This window comes from Pecten maximus, chromosome 8, assembly GCF_902652985.1.
Source record: "Pecten maximus chromosome 8, xPecMax1.1, whole genome shotgun sequence".
Lineage (NCBI taxonomy): Eukaryota > Metazoa > Mollusca > Bivalvia > Pectinida > Pectinidae > Pecten > Pecten maximus.
This window is the reverse complement of record NC_047022.1, coordinates 35,201,189-35,223,299: the sequence shown is the minus strand read 5'-3', so window position 1 is coordinate 35,223,299 and position 22,111 is coordinate 35,201,189. Positions and strand designations below refer to the sequence as shown.

The 22,111-nt window shown below is 38.8% G+C and overlaps 2 protein-coding genes across 3 annotated transcripts in view; both read left to right on the top strand.

Annotated features, from left to right (window-relative positions):
* LOC117333324 overlaps positions 1-13,193 on the top strand; it is a 31,218-nt gene extending 18,025 nt beyond the window's left edge. Inside the window, exons 1-2 of one of the 2 annotated variants that reach the window (XM_033892567.1) lie at positions 5,580-5,970; positions 9,111-13,193. In XM_033892567.1, coding sequence (XP_033748458.1) covers positions 9,200-10,510 — 1,311 coding nt within the window. In that variant the 5' untranslated portion in view covers positions 5,580-5,970; positions 9,111-9,199 and the 3' untranslated portion in view covers positions 10,511-13,193. Of the gene's footprint in view, positions 1-5,579; positions 5,971-9,110 lie in introns of those variants that run through there. The other variant, XM_033892566.1, reaches the window with a different exon arrangement.
* Positions 7,666-8,937, top strand: LOC117332286 (extensin-like). The gene has a single exon (XM_033891172.1). It carries the CDS (start codon positions 7,666-7,668, stop codon positions 8,935-8,937), a length of 1,272 nt encoding a protein of 423 aa, XP_033747063.1.
* Positions 13,194-22,111: the final 8,918 nt, after the last annotated feature.

The window sequence follows — 22,111 nt, the reverse complement described above, 5'->3', positions numbered from 1 at the left end:
AATGAAAAGTTTACACAATGAAAACAAATATTTTAAAATACAAGATGTGTTTCCAGGACGACAAAGAAGCTCGGTCATGTATAAAAGTGCATAGGACATTTAAATCTGTTAACCGTAAAACGTAGGTGCCGTATGTTACCCGGCAGTCATTATATTCCTACACATATATATATCCGTCCTGGCCTTGACCCGACAGCGCTGACCTTGGGCGCGTCAGCTACTTTAGTCAGTTAATGGTGTATAAATGTATTGTGTGACTGCCTTGAAAAGTGTTATACGCTAAACGTCAATGGAAATCATCGAAATGTGAAGTTGTTGTTGATATTCCGTATGTTTATAGCCTGATTTGGCGTTTTTATCAAGGTGTTATAGTTAAAAAGTAGTGAAAGCAACGTTAAAACACAAATATCGGTGACAGTTATTTTCCTGTGTATTTGTAAACAACAAGAAAATGTACTTTTATTCAAAGTCAATAAACAATTAGTGAAATATAGATCCCAAAGATTTATGTCAGAGGACACAAAACAAGACCGGGGTTAGCTACTTCGTCGACGACGTACGGTTAGTCCGAGTTTCCTCTTTACCTCGTACCTGACAGTTAAACAATTCGTGTTCCATAAGGACATTATGTTAGAATATTAATAGCAAAACGGATGGTTTTACGCATGCTTGATTGAAGGTGGTAAATCACGTGTGTCGAACGTGTAATATGATATATCCCGGGTCCTGATGTCTAAGTTAAGGAACGTTTCTCAAGTTCTATAATGCTTTACGGAAATTTGTAAAATTAAGAAATATTAAGTTAATAAGATAATAAGTTAATTAAGAAAAATTTCACGACGCTAATGAGTATTGAACTTGAGAACAGGTGCATCACGAAATAAATCCAATGATCCTATTGGAAAGGAGGGAAAATCTTTAACACTGAGCGACTAGAGCCATGAGTGTATTAGGTAATATGATGGCATATTATGTATATAAAAATGTTTGAAACTGAAATTGAATATAATGGTGATAGTTTGAAGTAAGTTCATAGGAAACGCCGACGATTTGTTTTAAGCATTCCTTTAATGGATTTTTTTTCTGAATATGTGTACAGTTCTGTGTAATTTATGTTAAGGAAGTAAATAGACTTGAGTTAGCAAGTAGCCGGTACCGAAACTGAACTGGAACACAGACAGTCGACAGCAACATGTGTGTATGACGTCTTATATATATCGATCAGTTTATTGTACACAGACGTCAGAACAGTCAGGTTCAATTATTTTACGCCTGAAAACATTAGTAAACTGGAAACATTAGTAAACTGGAAACATTAGTAAACTGAGTAAACTGGAAACATTAGTAAACTGGAAACATTAGTAAACTGGAAACATTAGTAAACTGGAAACATCAGTAAATAAATAAAAGAAAAATCAATCGGTAATTAAAACAACGGTCTATTTAGATACATTTTTATTGGCTGATAATTTTAATTGAGTTTCAGTGCAAACAATCCTCATCACACAATGAAAGGTATTGTTTTATTTCATTGGTTTTAAGCTCACCTGGACCAAAGGTCCGGTGAGCTAATGCCATGGCGCGGCGTCCGTCGTCCGGCCGTCCGTCCGGCAGTCCGTTTGTCGTCCGTCAACATTTTGCATTAATTCGCTACTAGTCATAAAATACTTAGTGGATTTTAACCAATTTTTGTCAGAAACATTCTTACTAATTTTTGTCAGAAGCATTCTTGAGGGAAGGGAAACAGATTTTGCATAAATGGTGATTCTGACCCCCAAGGGGCCAGAGGGGCGGGGTCAAATAGGGGAAATAGAGGTAATTCCTTTAAATCGCTACTAGTCATAAAGTTATGAAAGGATTTGAACCCAATTTAGTCTGAAACATCCTTGGGGGAAGGGGAACAGATTTTGCATAAATGATGATTCTGACCCTTAAGGGGCCAGAGGGGTCGGTCAAATAGGGGAAATAGATGTAATTTCTTTAAATCGCTACTTGTCATCAGTTTTGAATGGATTTGAACCCAATTTGCTCAGATCTAGAGGCATCCTTGGGGAAACGGGAACAGATTTTGCTGTGAATCACTATACCATAAAGGGATAAACACAATTCTGATGTAAAAATAGGCCCAAGGGTCTTTCCCCACTCTAAGGGACTTAGTTAAAACACAATCATGTTGTAAAACAATCCCTGCGGTCTTTTCACATCCTTAGAGAGTCTGGACTTCATTATTTCTTTAAAGCAGTTGGGATCCCCACACTATAACCATATATAGCATTGTTCGAGATTGACAATTTGATAAAGCTACATATCAACGAATTGAACATGAACATTATTTTAACGTTTGGTCAAATCCAACCAGGTGAGCGATACAGGCACCATGGGCTTCTTGTTTTTGTTTGTTTTTTTTAACTATCGTCCTCACAACAGGTATGTTCATACAAGATAGACGTACATATAGAATCTGTAAATATGAATAATAAAAAAGATTAAATACAATATTTCTTTGTTGTTGGAAAGGTAATAATTCTGTTACATGCAGTTATAATTCAATTCCCCTGCAATTTAATTAAGACAATTCTAAATATAAATGACGTGTCCATGTAATCCTAGTTAGATATGATATTGTATGTACATTTGTAGGTGTTGGTAATGTTTGCATGCCCAGGTCCAGTATAGATTCCTCTGACCGATTGACCTTTCACACACGTTCAGTATCGACCGTCTTCTATCAACAACTAATAGTGGTGAACTGTGGTCTTATGAGTATTGTAGAATTAAACGAAGATATCGGTCACAGACGCCAGCCATGCAGCTGTGGGCTTTAGTCCAACATATGCTGTTTTATAGAAACCTTGTTGATTTTCTAGATGTCAAAAGGCATATCTGACACATATGTTATTATCAACTTTGTGTTTTTCGTACAAGTAGTCTTTGTTTACTTTAAATTACATCGTGTTTTTGGTTTCAAGTTCAGTACATATAAAGGGTCGTTGGGGATAGCAAAAATCTATAGAAATGTGCCTCTCTTCGCAAAAACTGATGAGTCATAAATAAATATGTACCAATGTACTGTAGCTGTTTGTACAACACCGTTATGTTTATTGCAATGTAGAATTGCTTTGTTATTTGTCGCACGTAAACAATTTGTGACTTCAGTGTCAAATACAGAAAAAAATAGGCATAAGATAATTCATTGGACAGGTACAGTGCAACCGAGAATACGTATTATTCAGTTTTTGCAAAAAATTGCAGTTTTAATCTCCTAATGATGACATCATTCACGCATTCACTCTAAGACAGAGATGCTATGGGATAAGTACAGGATTTTGAAGTAAGTGCGTGGGAGTTTCCTATATGATTCATTCTCAAAATTCCAATAAGTTTTTCAGTAGAAATCACTCCCTGATACAAACTGTACTCGTAACTGATGGCACACCTTTTGTTGACCTCTTGGTGACCGCGCGCGCCTTCAATGAGCTCAGGTAACGGAATGTAATATGAGTAATTAGACTCAGACGAGATTCAACGCACTGTCAAGTAATTTATATGTTCCGATGTCAATTCATTCTTTTAAAGATGTGCCTCGGTGCGTTGAATTTATGGTCAGGCACAGGTCAGTTGAGGTTATGCGAGCTTTGGTATAAACACCAAGCCGACCATTAGCAGCTTTAAAACGACAGGCTTTTTAATGAAACACAAAAATACGATCAATCATTTATTGATATATTATGAACACATCAATCCCAATTTCACCAAATTTTCAGGATTATACTACATGTTTTACATTCATTTGAAAGTTAACCATTCATAGAACGATGTTTGTATTTAACATTTGTACAAAATTATAACTATGTTAAGCTGTATAATGCAGTGAATTTTGATACGGTGGCAAACATGGTGTTGGAACTGCTTGTGGTATCTTTAAAGAATAGAGAGTCGGGAAGAGCAGAGAGAGAGATGAGAGAAAATAAAATTTCTCTACAGTTCACACTGCTACACGTACAGCTCCAATCCTTACAGAGTGCACAACTATACAGCTAGACTATAGGGAAGTACAGTGTACACTGATAGACAGCTAGAGTATAGGGGAGTACAGTGTACACTGATAGACAGTTACAGTATAGGGGAGTACAGTGTACACTGATAGACAGCTAGAGTATAGGGAAGTATACAGTGTACACTGATAAACAGCTACAGTATAGGGGAGTACAGTGTACACTGATAGACAGTTACAGTATAGGGAAGTACAGTATACACTGATAGACAGCTACAGTATAGGGAAGTATACAGTGTACACTGATAGACAGTTACAGTATAGGGAAGTATACAGTGTACACTGATAGACACCTACAGTATAGGGAAGTATACAGTGTACACTGATAGACAGTTACAGTATAGGGAAGTACAGTGTACACTGATAGACAGCTACAGTATAGGGAAGTATACAGTGTACACTGATAGACAGTTACAGTATAGGGAAGTACAGTGTACACTGATAGACAGCTACAGTATAGGGAAGTACAATGTACACTGATAGACAGTTACAGTATAGGGAAGTACAGTGTACACTGATAGACAGTTACGGTATAGGGAAGTACAGTGTACACTGATAGACAGTTACAGTATAGGGAAGTACAGTGTACACTGATAGACAGCTACAGTATAGGGAAGTACAATGTACACTGATAGACACCTACAGTATAGGGAAGTACAGTGTACACTGATAGACAGCTACAGTATAGGGAAGTACAGTGTACACCGATAGACAGTTTTGAAACAAAGTGTGATTTTTAAAAGGGGAATGGGAATTTGCCCACGAAAAGCCATTGTCAATCTGCTAATCGTTGTCTTGAATTTTGAACAAAAGTCCAATACGCATTGTATATAATATTATAGTAGTTCTTGTGAAATTTTCTCGTATTCATCCGGAATTTGGGCTATCTCCATATAAGAAGCAACATACGGCGAGGACGGATGCCCAGAATTCAAACGATAAGCCCTCCATTGATGCTCTACCCCATCTAATACTGTACAAAGTACACCGTATAACTGGGTAATGTTCATATTTATTTTCCGATCACTTTTTATTTAGGGCAGGAGATTAACCTCAATTTTAATGTTTCGTTTTGTCTACATTTTGTCCACTGACGTTACTATTTTCTATATAAATAACTTTCGCCTTGGAGGCTTTGCCTATATTTGTTTGTAGTGATAATACAGATTATCCCATGTAGAAAGGCTTGAATACTTTGTATAGGTAATTTTATCGGTCAAGAATACATTTAAAATATCAACATGTATTAAACTCGTCCACAGATCTGGACATGTCCGCAGTATATTGACCACACTGTCGGTTTAATCTGAATCTGACTACTCGAGCTCGTTTACACAGCATACACAAAAAGCCGAGGTCAACATATTGGTTGGTCTGTATAAAAATTCCGGACGTGGTCTGGTCAGCAGGGGTCAGTCCCGGTCATCTGTGTGAGAACTTATAGCTGGTCGCTTGGTTGGCCCAGCTGACCCATTAACCTCTTGTGGTTTAGCCCTAGCTACATGTAGGTGAGCACTATAGTATATGGTGCGATGTAAATATCAGCGCTAGTCGCCTTTTATAGGTACTCAATGAGTTAGTTTTCGGTGACCTTTGGCTACCGTTGTACTGGTCAAACCCTATCTTCTGACGTTAGTGTCGCTTAGCGAACATCTGGATATATACCTGTACGTAAGTGTGGCGATTCAGACATCTGCACATCTCCCCAGGGGTACTGGACAATCTAATCGCACAATAATTTCTGTGTCGCGTGACTGCGGTGATGGCAGTCTAATATTCTGTGTATGATTCCTCGACCAGAAATTTTTTGTTAATGTTTATGTGAACGTTTTTAAATATGAGCTCTTAAATTCCCCACAAATCTGTGACATTTCGACTGGATGTAAGTGACCGCTGGTCGTTCAGCTAATGTTTCAGTAAGTTTTGTTTTATGATATTACTTTTGACCTACAAGTTATGTTTTTAATTATGCTGTGTTAATTTCATAAGATAATGAACTGAACTGGCCCAAATTGATATCAAATTGAGACTTTAGATGTATTTCATGTTGAATTTGTGTCTAGACAGTCTACAAAGCTAGATTTTATATTTCAATTTTGATACCACAAATCTCCTATGATATAATCTCTAGGTGTTGGAACTTGTGCAAGTCTACAATCATATTTGACAATAACTTGTTTCATTAACTAGTTTTAATTTAGTAGCTTTCTCATATCTCAACACGTAAGAAAGTATTCCTTCTTCTTTTGTCGGGACAAGTGTTCCTGGTGTGAAATGACTGCTACACACTGCAGACGATGTTGATCTGGTCAAATTAAAACAAGAAATATCTTTAAAAAAGATAAACGGCATAGTTTTAATGCTGGTGGTTATAATGTAAAACTGCTGGTGAAATAAATTCACGAACTACAATGCGTTTCAACACCGATAACAAAATTATATCAGTTTGAATCATTTTTGGTGAATAATTTTATTAATTCAGCTTGCATTCAATCTTAACTGAGTTTCGTTTTTAACTGCATATCTGCATTTTGCATTTACCGCTACATATAAATTGACCAATCACATACTTCATTTTGACCAGTAATGCCACCTGTTGCGTCATATCCGAGGCCAAATGGATATTATACGGCTATGCCGAAAAATACATTTCTGGGGAAATGTCATTATACTCGCGGAAGTCTGGTTGAAAATTTGATTTTTTTTTCTCCGCCCGCATGAAATGTTGTGTTCGAGAGATTTTTTTCTGATTTGACATAAATGCCAATGTTGTTGATGACAAGATGCGTTTACAGACTGTTCTTAACAAATGACAATAAACTTTATTGGCATTACATAGGCACACAGACAGACCGGAATAGACAGACAGACTTAGACCGTCATATCGATAGACAGACGGACGAACACAGAAAGACAGACATATGCCGTCATATCGATAGACAGACGGACGAACACAGAAAGACAGACATATGCCGCCATATCGATAGACAGACAGACGAACACAGACAGACAGACATATGCCGTCATATCGATAGACAGACAGACGAACACAGACAGACATGGACTGACAGATGGACATGAATCGTGGCATCGCTAGACAGACGGCCAAACACACCTTGACGGGACAGACACATAAACGGACGGACACAGAGGGACAGGAACATGCACACAGAAGAACACAGACAGACGGTAGCAGACAAACAGACAGACGGACAAACACAGACAGACATGGTCAGAAAGATAGGTGACGCTCTCACTTAACCGAGGGATATTTGACCTTAGTGTTCATATTGTTTATATCATTCCGCTTTTTTGTTGTTTATTTTTTATACGGTTTCGTTTTTTGCTGTTTTCCTCAATGAACCGTGTTTACGTCATATAATTGATATTGTTGACATGCAAGGAATACTATATTATATATATATATCATTCAAATAACATTTTTAGCAAATTTTGCCCTTCTATATAATATATATTTCCATGAACAACACAAAACCCATCCCTCCCCTACAAAATGTGTAACAGCAACCCTACCTCCTTCCCGCCAATGTATAACAACAACCCCAACCTCTCCCGTCCATGTATAACAACAACCCCACCCGTCCCCGTCCATGTGTAACAACAACCCCACCCCTCCCCCGTCCATGTATAACAACAACCCCACCCCTCTCCCGTCCATGTGTAACAACAACCCCACCCCTCTCCCGTCCATGTGTAACAACAACCCCACCCGTCCCCCGTCCATGTGTAACAACAACCCCACCCCTCTCCCGTCCATGTGTAACAACAACCCCACCCCTCTCCCGTCCATGTGTAACAACAACCCCACCCCTCCCCCGTCCATGTATAACAACAACCCCACCCCTCTCCCGTCCATGTGTAACAACAACCCCACCCGTCCCCCGTCCATGTGTAACAACAACCCCACCCCTCTCCCGTCCATGTGTAACAACAACCCCACCCCTCTCCCGTCCATGTATAACAACAACCCCACCCGTCCCCCGTCCATGTATAACAACAACCCCACCCGTCCCCCGTCCATGTGTAACAACCCCACCCCTCTCCCGTCCATGTATAACAACAACCCCTCCCGTCTCCCGTCCATGTGTAACAACAACCCCACCCCTCTCCCGTCCATGTGTAACAACAACCCCACCCCTCTCCCGTCCATGTATAACAACAACCCCACCCGTCCCCCGTCCATGTATAACAACAACCCCACCCCTCTCCCGTCCATGTATAACAACAACCCCACCCGTCCCCCGTCCATGTATAACAACAACCCCACCCCTCCCCCGTCCATGTGTAACAACCCCACCCCTCTCCCGTCCATGTATAACAACAACCCCACCCCTCCCCCGTCCATGTATAACAACAACCCCACCCCTCCCCCGTCCATGTGTAACAACAACCCCACCCGTCCCCCGTCCATGTGTAACAACGCCACCCGTCCCCCGTCCATGTATAACAACAACCCCACCCCTCCCCCGTCCATGTATAACAACAACCCCACCCGTCCCCCGTCCATGTGTAACAACCCCACCCCTCCCCCGTCCATGTATAACAACAACCCCACCCCTCCCCCGTCCATGTATAACAACAACCCCACCCGTCCCCCGTCCATGTGTAACAACCCCACCCCTCTCCCGTCCATGTATAACAACAACCCCTCCCGTCTCCCGTCCATGTGTAACAACAACCCCACCCCTCTCCCGTCCATGTGTAACAACAACCCCACCCCTCTCCCGTCCATGTATAACAACAACCCCACCCGTCCCCCGTCCATGTATAACAACAACCCCACCCGTCCCCCGTCCATGTATAACAACGCCACCCGTCCCCCGTCCATGTATAATAACCCCACCCCTCTCCTGCCCCAATGAACTCAATATTCCTATTAAACAAATGATAACACTTGCTGACCACAATAACTAGGCTGTAACCTCTATGTAACATTATAATTGTATTGTATATTCCAGGCTGTTCCTGTGATACCTGACCACAATAACTAGGTTGTAACCTCTATGTAACATTATAATTGTATTGTATATTCCAGGCTGTTCCTGTGATACCCGTCAACATCAACAGATCACCAGCCATTGATTTTCATCCAAAACTTTATCCCGGTGATACTCACATCTCAGCATGGAACAGCCGTTAGATTTAAGTCAGCGAGAACATTCTGACAATCCAACTGTTACTAGAATGGAAACAGAAGATGGCATATGCCCTTATATTAACTGCACGTGTCCATTACGACACAGGCCGCCAATGGATATCCGCCTGTCTCCACATTTCGGACATTTTAGACATCTTGGGAATGTAATGACGCCCAATACGCGAGCACCTTTCGGATATCTTCCCGGATTTTACACCGATGCCATGCTAATGGAGCCAAATTCATTGTATTTTAATAAAAGGAATCCGACCCCCGAGCGTAATAACCATTCTGGCACGACTCATCCTAAGCGAAGGAAAGTTGAGGAGTGTAAACATACCATGTCAAAATCTTGCGATGAATCGTCTAATTCAAGAACGTCTGTGTCGCCTAAGACACGTTTTTTTCACCCGGGATTTCCGATGGAAAATGGTGAATCGTCATTATCATCATCACCGTCCTCTCTTTCGTCGTCGACATCATCTTTGTCGTCATCACATTCTCCCTCGAACATCACCTTTGAGAAAAAAAATCATGTCGACGAGGACAGTTTTAGGACCCCTAAACGTTCATCGCCGCCTGCCATAGTGGAACATGCTGACGTCAGTATGACGGCGGAAAATCCAGCAGTTAATGACATTGTTTCAGTCCAACGTGAACGGAGTAAAACAATAAGTTACATGGAACGCTTACCCAAAAAACGTTTTGCTGGTCGCCTTTTGTCTCAGGACACGTCACCTAACACATCATTTAATATCAACCAATCACAGACCAGTACAGCCACCAGCCCCGACCCCAGGAGCTCGCCTAGTACAAGTGGAGGTTGTGATATCATAACCGGAAACGACGGGAATGTATCAACAGTGGGACAAGATACGGACATGCCGTCTCCGTCCGTTTCTCCTGTTGAAAAGGACGTTCGTTCCAAAGCCAAACCAAGTTACGATGCTGCTTCTTTAAAAGCAGACATGCTACGTGAAATCGACGAAGCAGAAAAACGGGAAAGGTGCTCTAGTCCTCAAAAAAAGACGACGTTAATAGGATACGGAAGGAGTAGCCAAAACGAAATCAAGACAAAGGACAATGAAACGAATCTACAAGATGATATGACAGAAAATTCCGGTGGAGTGCGCATGACAGCCCTAGATTATCTTATTTCTAAAACTCTCCTACAGCGGGAGGATAGGCCTTACAAGGCGAGAAATCATCATATACACCAAATTATACGAGGAGAAAAACCCGGTAAATTATGTTTAATGGATATTGTCGAACTCCAAGTGGAAATAGGTTTAGCATGAGAGGTAGCTATCTTTATGGAAGATAGTTAGAGAATATTTACGCAATATATAGGTGACAGTTTGTGTGTTTGAAGTAGTGACTGACGAATACATGAATTAGATCTCATAGACTGTTATAGCCTGAGTGGTGATTAATACGTGTTAGATGTTTTACACATTGAAACCTGTCGTATCCGACACAACAAACAACTAGGTGAACCGATCACATTAGACAGAAAAGACGACTGTAAACTCTTAGGATAAAAAAATATATTGGACTACGAAAGATTTCGGAAAGCATCTTTAAATGTTACTTTTGGTAAGATGAGCTGTCTGACTGCTAACGGATAAGACAGGTTAAACTGGCCCACTGATCCCAACTCAAACGTTAGAAAGTCTCATTCAGGAAAGGTAGCAACTATGAATTCTCAGGAAAAATCGCACCCTCTACAATTTGGTACCATAGTGGACATCTGAATGACAAGGCATGGAAACACAAATTTAAAGGTCAAGACATCGTCATTGGATACCATTGTACCGCTCGGAACTCTTTGAGTGAGCCTATGCCACGGTAGTACCATTTTGTATAGTGCTAAGTTAAAGTGCCAACTGTAACCATAACCTCGGACGATTCCGGTACCTTTCGTGTAATTGCGGAAACAACCGAGTCATGACGAGTAGCCAACTACTACGTAATTATTGGACTTCATCAATAATTAGATTCGTTGTAAATGATAAGTCAATGTCCGGAACATAATGATTTAATTCCGGATAATTGAAATCCTAGTTGAAGAAGTTGCTACAAAGGTATTCAGATCGATATGCTCTACCTTAAAAACTTCAGTTGTTCTACTGTTTTAGAATCTGTGATGTAGTTCGTATGTACCATGGCTTTATGGTATATAAAGAACATACCCTACTCTGTAGGAGTAATAACAGGGATACATATTTTCATTGTTCCCGAACTTATTTGTAGTGTACATGTATTGTTAACAACTTGTTAGAAACATCTGGTAAAGTACTATAAAATAAAACACTGTTATGTGATAAACCATCACTTTCAGTACAATAAGTTTCAAAATTTACTAAAAACTCCTAAATAAACTTTATTACTTTTATTTCAAATTAAATTTCATTTGATATATCAAGATGAAAAAATATGTTGAACGTATAGCTTCAAGCCAAGCAAGAACAGGGATAATATTTTCATTGTATTTAGTTAAGAGTAAAGAATACCGTTGATTCCAGTAATGCTTTTCATACATTTTATTCTTATTATTGTACAGTGTGTATTAAGCTAAAAGTTCGAAATACTTTAAGGGGAAATTGTACCTTTAGTATTTGGAACGGTTTTAATTTGACTGAACAATGAAACATATATCTATTGTTATGTTTACTAGAGGTTATGTAGAGTTTACAAGCCCCGTGCCTGTAAAGTGCTCTAACACTGAGAGTGAAATATTTCCCTTTTAATTGTGATTCGTGTTAAAAAAAAAGTTGCGTTTCATTAATATATTAAAATATATTCCTTATATATACTTATCTATTTATAGTTATATTCTGTTTTGACGACTGTAGGAGGATGGTGTTTGATTCCACGTTATAGGGATGATGTAGACATTTATTTCCAGGATGATTGCATGATGTCCTTGTTACACGAAGTGCAGTGAAGACGAATATGTGTCGCGTGGTTATTCAGAATGTAAGATTGTTGTGGAATGACTGGAGTAACTTTATTAGATAACCGAACATATATAATTGAAAACCAACGCATATTTTCACCAGCAGATGCATATTTTTTTCTAAAGAGAAAACGTTAGCACAGCAACTCTAACATATTTTTGTGATGTCATGTTGACACCAATTTTCTTTTAAGAATTTAAGATATATATAGTCCAAAGTTTGACTGATTATTTTATGGCTGGTTTATGTATGTAAGTTATGCATGGTAGCAAAATATTTCATTTTAGTTTTTGAGGAAAATGTGATTCGAGGTCATTTGATAGATATGCACCTTAAAACTCTCGATAATCATATAGCGATTGTTGGTACAGATCTTAATTAGTCTTGTATACCTATATACCAAATCTCCAATACCAAAATACTGGGAAATAAAGGAAGATATTATCTCGGTTGAATTTTGTAGATATTTTCATTTTTAACGGAATCTGAAATTTAAAAAAGTCATGTTGGTGGCCTTTTGGTACGAATTGATTAAAGTCGTCCTTTCCTTTGAAAACAACAATCCTGTATTTGTTGGGATATTGATATTTCTTTGACGTATCTCTGCAATATTTAAGCGTGCAAAATATTAAGATTGTCAAATCACATGATCCTCGTTTTGTGAGTATTTTTTGTAGATAGTACGTGCAAATGTATTCACGCATGCGCAGACATAAGTGTGTTTAAATGTGGAATGATCGCATTTACATCTTGTTGATGTTTGGTTTTATTTAGTCAATAACTTTCCAGAGGAGAATGTTATAATATGCAATTCCGTCAGGAAAGTAAATCGTGATAAGATTATATTATTTAATATTTATAGCGAAATGTCATAAAAGGCCATGACATGGATGTATTTTTTCGATAGAATACAAAATATTAAAATTACAAAAATATATTGGCAATACATAGCGTTATCCGCCATTGAAGATGATACATATGTAAGAAATAATAAATTATTGAATAAATAATTTTAAAAGTCTCATATGTTTTGTTTTTATTCGCCTGTAGAAATGTGATGGGAGTATTATTGATTACTTTGAGTACATTGGATGCTTTATAATCATGGTATGTGTTGTGTTTCCCTGTACATTAATGGTGTTTCCTTCGAATGTGAGTTCCATGTAATATTGAGGGACTGTATTTCGCCTCCAGACACTAGACTTGTTGGGGTTTTCCACAACATGCGCTGTTCAAATCGCCCTTCGTGCGTGGTCCGTCCGAGCTGACTGGAAGGAAACCTGATGCTAAGTTCCTTCTGGTCCAAAGTTGTGCACCTTTTATTTGAGACTGATCCGGAGAAAAAAATTCCTGACAAGCGGCCATCTTGAATCTCATTAAATTAATTTTGAGTCTGCAACGAAAAATGAAATGGCCGACAGGCGGCCTTCTTGGAATTTGAAAATTGAAGTTTGTGACCACCTGACTCCATGGAACAAGGGACATACACATACATTGTACGACCGAATAGTAACTCGATCACATTTCTCGAACTAGATGTGCAGGTTGTCCTTGGTCCGCGATTGTGTCCCTTGTATTTTAAGTCTAATCTTGCCCAACTGTCATCAATATTCTGGAAGTTCCTACACTTTTTTTTTTTTTTTTTTTTTTGCAGTTTTAAAATCTTTTTATTCATCCTTTTGCATATTACAAGTACATGAAACACATAGGGAAAAAAAACATCAATTTTAGATACAGTTTTACAGCAGCACAATATCATTTTTGAGAAGAGCATCAAGGGTGACAATGAGTTGGTATACATAATAGCAACATTTTAGAGAATGCGTACATGTGTATATATTGAAACAATGTTTAATGGCTAATAGAAATAAAGTATGTATTGAACAATTTGGATAAATATGTACCATTGTTGAATAATATATAACTTATAATTACAGTATAACTACAAAATGTTGATGTAATATTGGGTAAATTACCCAAGGAACAAGAGTTAAAATATCTCAACACTTTACTTCTATTAGCAAAGTTTCATATTTACAAACAAAGACTTAGAAACTGTCTTCCTAATATAAATGGATTCAAAAACGAATTAGATATTTACCTGAAAATAGAAGAAGTAATATTTAGAAATAAGATGGAGTACAATAAGTTTGAAAATAAATGGTCCATATAAAATAGATTTTTCTCTTACTAAATATACACCTTTTATGTGTATAAGTATAACTCCATAAAATTGATAACATAGTTTCATTGCGCTTTTTTGACAAAGAAAATATCAAAGATGAAAACGTTGGTACCAATTTTTGATACGTAAAATGTACATTCTAAAAAGTATTGAAACAAACAAATATTGTTTTATATAAATGGGCTCTATCTGACCCTGCACACTTTCAAAGACCTCGATAACGATAGTCGTTTTCGACGGACATGCTCGAAAACAATTTAACGCTAGACCAACCGGTTACACGCAAATATAGGACGTGAAGGATTTTTTGTGGATTTCCTGCCAAGGCCTTTCTGGAAGGAAAAATACACGGAAATCAGAGAGCATAACGTACACGTTCACTCAAGTCAATATGACGTACATGTTACTATCACCACTAGCTGAGGGTTCAATTCGTGTTTTATGTCGTATAGACGATCAACGCTTCGTTATCGTTATGGTCATTATCAACTTGCGTCTATATTAGGGTAGCATGTCGCAGGTTTTCCCAAAAGGAAAGTACCAAGACGCGTGGTAAACAAGCGTCGCTCCTTACTTACGATAAACATGTACATGTTAACGACATGGTAACATTTACGTGTGTATATCTGTCATATTTTTAGAAATACATTAACGACATTAAACTGCTGTACTAATTACAGGCAGCGTGCATTAAGGATTTGGTTTGGTTTTATATTGTTAGTCGTCCCATCAACAGCTAAGGTCATTTAATGATGGCTTCCCCTGTGTGTGCGTGAGAGTGTGTTTTGGGAGGCTGTGGTAAGCGCGGAACTGATGTATACTTTATAGTGCTACCTCACTGAAGCATACTGCCGAAGACACCCACCAAGACACTTCGCGCGGTCACATTATACTGACGACAGACGAACCGGTCATCACACTTTCGAAGATGCTGAACATTAAGCAGGAACAGCAGTTACCTGCCTCACAGGGGCGAACGCTCATCTAAAGGCAAGGAAAAGGTGAGGTAATATCAGGAATAAGAAATAAAAAGGTTGTTTAGAAAGAAGAGAACAGATGAGATCCCAAGTTTAGTCGCCTGTTACGATAACGCCCTACCTGTAGCTATACTAGATGATTGGGTGACACAGTGGTAACACACTTCACCTAGGCGGCCTCTCGCGCTTCCATCCCGGCCAACAAGCGTGATTAATATAAGTTAATATAACATGTTTCGCATTTGTTGTCAAATAAATAAAGTTTACATAGCTATATAGGTTACGCATTCAAAGACAGTGGTTTTTCTCCGGGTACTCCGGCTTTCCTCCACCTCCAAAACCTGGCACGTCCTTAAATGACCCTGGCTGTTAATAGGACGTTAAACAAAAACAAACAAACAAACAAACGCATTCAAAGAATACATAGAAGTCATATAACAATGAACACTCTTTGATAGTACAAATATAGGAATAAGGTTGAAATCAGTGTGCAGCAATATCAATAACACAAATATTTGTAATTCCAAATCATTCCTAGTTTAAGATCGACACCTGCGTTTTTGCGTTCAATTTTTGCTCCCGTGAAATTCTTCAACTAATTCTATTGTTTCTGGATAAGTAGTTTTGCGTTGATACCAAATGCGTAAAGGACCTTGAAGTATAAGTAATAAACTAAAAGGAGTTTATTCCTGATTTAATTCGTACCCGCCTTATGCACGCCTACTCGATGTCTTTAGTCGAGAGGGAAATAAAAAAGAAGCAATGTGATGTAATGAGATTCCTAATAAAACGATATAAATGAAATTCGAGAGTTCATTAGTAAAACAATGTCAACTAATCACGTGTGTTCTCTACTAAAACAATGTCAATGAAACACGTGAGTTCCCTTGTAAAATAGTGTCAATGAAACACGTGAGTTCACTGGTAAAACAGTGTCAATGAAACACATGAGCTCACTAGTAAAACAGTGTCAATAAAACACGCGAGTTCACTAGTAAAACAGTGTCAATGAAACACGCGAGTTCACTAGTAAAACAGTGTCAATGAAACACGCGAGTTCATTAGTAAAACAGTGTCAATGAAACACGCGAGTTCACTAGTAAAACAGTGTCAATGAAACACGTGAGTTCACTAATAAAACAGTGTCAATGAAACAAGTGAGTTCACTAATAAAACAGTGTCAATGAAACACGCGAGTTCACTAGTAAAACAATGTCAATGAAACACGCGAGTTCACTAGTAAAACAGTGTTAATGAAACACGCGAGTTCACTAGTAAAACAGTGTCAATGAATCACGTGAGTTCACTAGTAAAACAATATCAATGAATCACGTGAGTTCACTAGTAAAACAATGTCAATGAAACACGTGAGTTCACTAGTAAAACAGTGTCAATGAAACACGCGAGTTCACTAGTAAAACAGTGTCAATGAATCACGTGAGTCCAATAATAAAACAGTGTTAATGAATCACGTGAGTTCACTAGTAAAACAGTGTCAATGAAACACCCGAGTTCACTAGTAAAACAATGTCAATGAATCACGTGAGTTCACTAGTAAAACAATGTCAATGAAACACGCGAGTTCACTAGTAAAACAGTGTCAATGAAACACGCGAGTTCACTAGTAAAACAGTGTTAATGAAACACGTGAGTCCAATAATAAAACAGAGTTGAACCGCACAATGGGACGTAACTCTTATTAAATAGTAAGCATTATACCAAACGAACTCATATAATCTATCAACAAAAACAGTGTTAATGAAACACGTGAGTTCACTAGTAAAACAGTGTCAATGAAACACGCGAGTTCACTAGTAAAACAGTGTCAATGAAACAAGTGAGTTCACTAATAAAACAGTGTCAATGAAACACGCGAGTTCACTAGTAAAACAATGTCAATGAAACACGCGAGTTCACTAGTAAAACAGTGTTAATGAAACACGCGAGTTCACTGGTAAAACAATGTCAATGAATCACGTGAGTTCACTAGTAAAACAGTGTCAATGAAACACGCGAGTTCACTAGTAAAACAGTGTTAATGAAACACGCGAGTTCACTAGTAAAACAATGTCAATGAATCACGTGAGTTCACTAGTAAAACAATGTCAATGAATCACGTGAGTTCACTAGTAAAACAGTGTCAATGAAACACCCGAGTTCACTAGTAAAACAGTGTTAATGAAACACGCGAGTTCACTAGTAAAACAGTGTCAATGAAACACGCGAGTTCACTAGTAAAACAATGTCAATGAATCGCGTTAGTTCACTAGTAAAACAATGTTAATGAAACACGTGAGTCCAATAATAAAACTGTCAATGAAACACGCGAGTTCACTAGTAAAACAGTGTCAATGAAACACGTGAGTTCACTAGTAAAACAGTGTTAATGAAACACGTGAGTTCACTAGTAAAACAGTGTCAATGAAACACGCGAGTTCACTAGTAAAACAGTGTTAATGAAACACGCGAGTTCACTAGTAAAACAGTGTCAATGAATCACGTGAGTTCACTAGTAAAACAATATCAATGAATCACGTGAGTTCACTAGTAAAACAATGTCAATGAAACACGTGAGTTCACTAGTAAAACAGTGTCAATGAAACACGCGAGTTCACTAGTAAAACAGTGTCAATGAATCACGTGAGTCCAATAATAAAACAGTGTTAATGAATCACGTGAGTTCACTAGTAAAACAGTGTCAATGAAACACCCGAGTTCACTAGTAAAACAATGTCAATGAATCACGTGAGTTCACTAGTAAAACAATGTCAATGAAACACGTGAGTTCACTAGTAAAACAGTGTCAATGAAACACGCGAGTTCACTAGTAAAACAGTGTCAATGAATCACGTGAGTCCAATAATAAAACAGTGTTAATGAAACACGTGAGTTCACTAGTAAAACAGTGTTAATGAAACACGCGAGTTCACTAGTAAAACAGTGTCAATGAAACACGCGAGTTCACTAGTAAAACAGTGTTAATGAAACACGTGAGTCCAATAATAAAACAGAGTTGAACCGCACAATGGGACGTAACTCTTATTAAATAGTAAGCATTATACCAAACGAACTCATATAATCTATCAACAAAAACAGTGTTAATGAAACACGTGAGTTCACTAGTAAAACAGTGTCAATGAAACACGCGAGTTCACTAGTAAAACAGTGTCAATGAAACAAGTGAGTTCACTAATAAAACAGTGTCAATGAAACACGCGAGTTCACTAGTAAAACAGTGTCAATGAAACACGCGAGTTCACTAGTAAAACAGTGTTAATGAAACACGCGAGTTCACTGGTAAAACAGTGTCAATGAATCACGTGAGTTCACTAGTAAAACAGTGTCAATGAAACACGCGAGTTCACTAGTAAAACAGTGTTAATGAAACACGCGAGTTCACTAGTAAAACAATGTCAATGAATCACGTGAGTTCACTAGTAAAACAATGTCAATGAATCACGTGAGTTCACTAGTAAAACAGTGTCAATGAAACACCCGAGTTCACTAGTAAAACAGTGTTAATGAAACACGCGAGTTCACAATGAAACACATGAGTTCACTAGTAAAACAGTGTTAATGAAACACGTGAGTCCAATAATAAAACAGAGTTGAACCGCACAATGGGACGTAACTCTTATTAAATAGTAAGCATTATACCAAACGAACTCATATAATCTATCAACAAAAACACCAACACCTGTATCGGAGGAAGAGTATGTAGTGACTAACAGCGGCATGTAGCCAGGCCTGTAGACGATTGGAAAATGGCGTCCCTTTCCCATGTCACTCTTATGTCATCAGCATACGCCATAAGGAGGATTTCTGTAAAATATCAAAATAAGGCCGGGAAGGCAGTCACTCGTGCAAGACCATGCATACGGTTATCTAGCCATGACATCAGTCAATCACGCATAAGCCAAAAACAAAATCCCTGTAACGGTACTAGAGTAGAGTAAACATAAAACTGACAATATGACCAAAGGAAAAGCATATGTATCGGAACTGGACTGGGTTGAACGATAGCTTACGGATATTTCAAATTGCTAGACCACAAGGGTTCGTTACAAATCAAGTGATATGATGAATGAGATGGGTCGCGCATATCCTACTATAAGGATATACGTACAGTCCATCTCGCATATTACATATTTGTAAGGAACCTTTGTGTTTAGAGCGTCCGTCTAGAGTTCGAAGGTCCCGGACATGTAAATACATATGATATACATTATGACTGTTTAAACATACATGTAGCCGTTTCACGTCAATCTACTCATCGAAACAAATACGGAAAAGAAAAAAAGAAACACAATTAGTAATACCCGGTTTACTACTGGAACAAGATGTTACATAATGTAATGTAGTAGGGCAGTGAGCAATGCCACGAGAGGATGTTATCTCGACTCGCGTTGTGTTCTGATTGGAATGTCAAATGGTTTCAACCGGTGAAACCTATTCATGTACTGCCGACACCACACCCAAGTTCAATTTGCCAATGGCATAGACGTGAAATGATCATTACAAGAGTATAGTAAATTTAACAAGTTTATTAAGATAAAGATGATATATGTACAATGAAGAAGCTAGCTGTGGGGGCCTAATCCATATCCAATAGGGCATGTCCCCATTATCACCTGAAATATTTACATATGTAAGCGAACAACAGACGTAAACAACTAAAACTACACACTGCTGTTTACACAATACTCAGGAATGATAATTGTATCTTATGGCAATAACTGGTGTGCCCTGGATAAACATTTACTAACAAATATAGCTACAGGTATGCTAACATAAAGTCCACCCCCCTGTATAAAGTTGTCTACCTTGCATTGTCTCAGCAACGGCAGACGTATAAAAACCACCCAACCTCCCTAACTACATCAACAACCCTACATGTAAAAGAAACTATAAGATACTGAAACTGTCAACAGATTATAACGTCTCTACAAACAAAGCTGCCGCATTCCGCTGACGGAACGAAAGGTAGCTACGAGAGCATAATGACAAACCGCCCCAACCCGGAAGTAAGCTAACCAATAGAGAAAGAGCCCAACATTCCGCTGACGGGACGGTAAATTAGGGAGGCTGTCCTCACCTGTATAACTACAGAAGCGGTCTGGAAGTATAGAGAGAACTGACCCCGGGTCCACAAAGCTATATACCGGCGAGAATAGTCTCTAACCTAGTGATACCATCAACAAATCCTACAATCTAAAACGGCCTTACAAATAAGACCACTTCTGCCAGCATGGCGGCGAAGTAGGCAAAATAAACAGGCGACAAGCGCACTGCAACAAAATACCGGGATTATATGGCCATAATAATACCCGGCACAAAAAAATGGAACCAGAAGGTAACAAACTATTTCACCAACATGGCTAATACAACGACACGACCAAACAAAGGGGTAAAACTCCTAATTTCATACCTATTAAAAACCGATTCCGCCACAGTAATAATGGTTTACTTGAAAGATAGAGAATCACTCTGTCGTCTGTAATAACTTCATTAATATACGTTTAGTACTCTTGTCAAACCACTGGCGTCTGCTTCTGGTTTGTATAAATAGGGTCTAATTGTTGTTTTTTCTATTAATGCTAACCTGAAACAGACGCCTGTGGTCAAACCTTCAAAATGAAAATCGTGTATGCGCCCATCATTGGTATCGTGTATGCGCCCATCATTGGTATCGTGTATGCGCCCATCATTGGTATCGTGTATGCGCCCATCATTGGTATCGTGTATGCGCCCATCATTGGTATCGTGTATGCGCCCATCATTGGTATCGTGTATGCGCCCATCATTGGTGTCGTGTATGCGCCCATCATTGGTATCGTGTATGCTCCTGCGGTATTACGAACTCTTTTCTGCTTTGAATTGATCGGGGTATTGACCCTCCTTATTGGTATACGGTTCCATTTCTCATCCTGTGTCAACTGAGCGGCGTTGATTGGAGAGTTCGGCCTACGTCTTTTCCTTCCGTCTAACTCGTCCCTAAATGTTCTGTCCGGGAGATGTCAGATCAAACTGAAATTTGACGAGGTAACTAAACGAACATGGATGTTCCACAGACGAGTGTTTACATATTTTTCAATTACACCATTATTACATTCCCTAATATGTTTTTATTTTCTGTAAACCGGGCAATTTCTAATTGCGTATTTTACCTTTCATTATATATAGTCTCACAAGATTGCCGAATCGATATAGAATGGTGAACACATTGATTAGTGAAGGTTCATTAAAGGACGAAAACTCCAGGAGAAACATTTTTACTGGATTATGGTAACGACAGACGGGTGGATTATGGTAACGACAGACGGGTGGATTATGGTAACGACAGACGGGTGGATTATGGTAACGACAGACGGGTGGATTATGGTAACGACAGACGGGTGGATTATGGTAACGACAGACGGATGGATTATGGTAACGACAGACGGGTGGATTATGGTAACGACAGACGGGTGGATTATGGTAACGACAGACGGATGGATTATGGTAACGACAGACGGGTGGATTATGGTAACGACAGACGGATGGATTATGGTAACGACAGACGGGTGGATTATGGTAACGACAGACGGGTGGATTATGGTAACGACAGACGGGTGGATTATGGTAACGACAGACGGATGGATTATGGTAACGACAGACGGGTGGATTATGGTAACGACAGACGGGTGAATTATGGTAACGACAGACGGGTGGATTATGGTAACGACAGACGGGTGGATTATGGTAACGACAGACGGATGGATTATGGTAACGACAGAC

Excerpts from the sequence above, each read along its gene's own strand:
- LOC117332286 (XM_033891172.1), top strand. The coding sequence starts at position 7,666 with ATGTGTAACAACAACCCCACCCCTCCCCCGTCCATGTATAACAACAAC.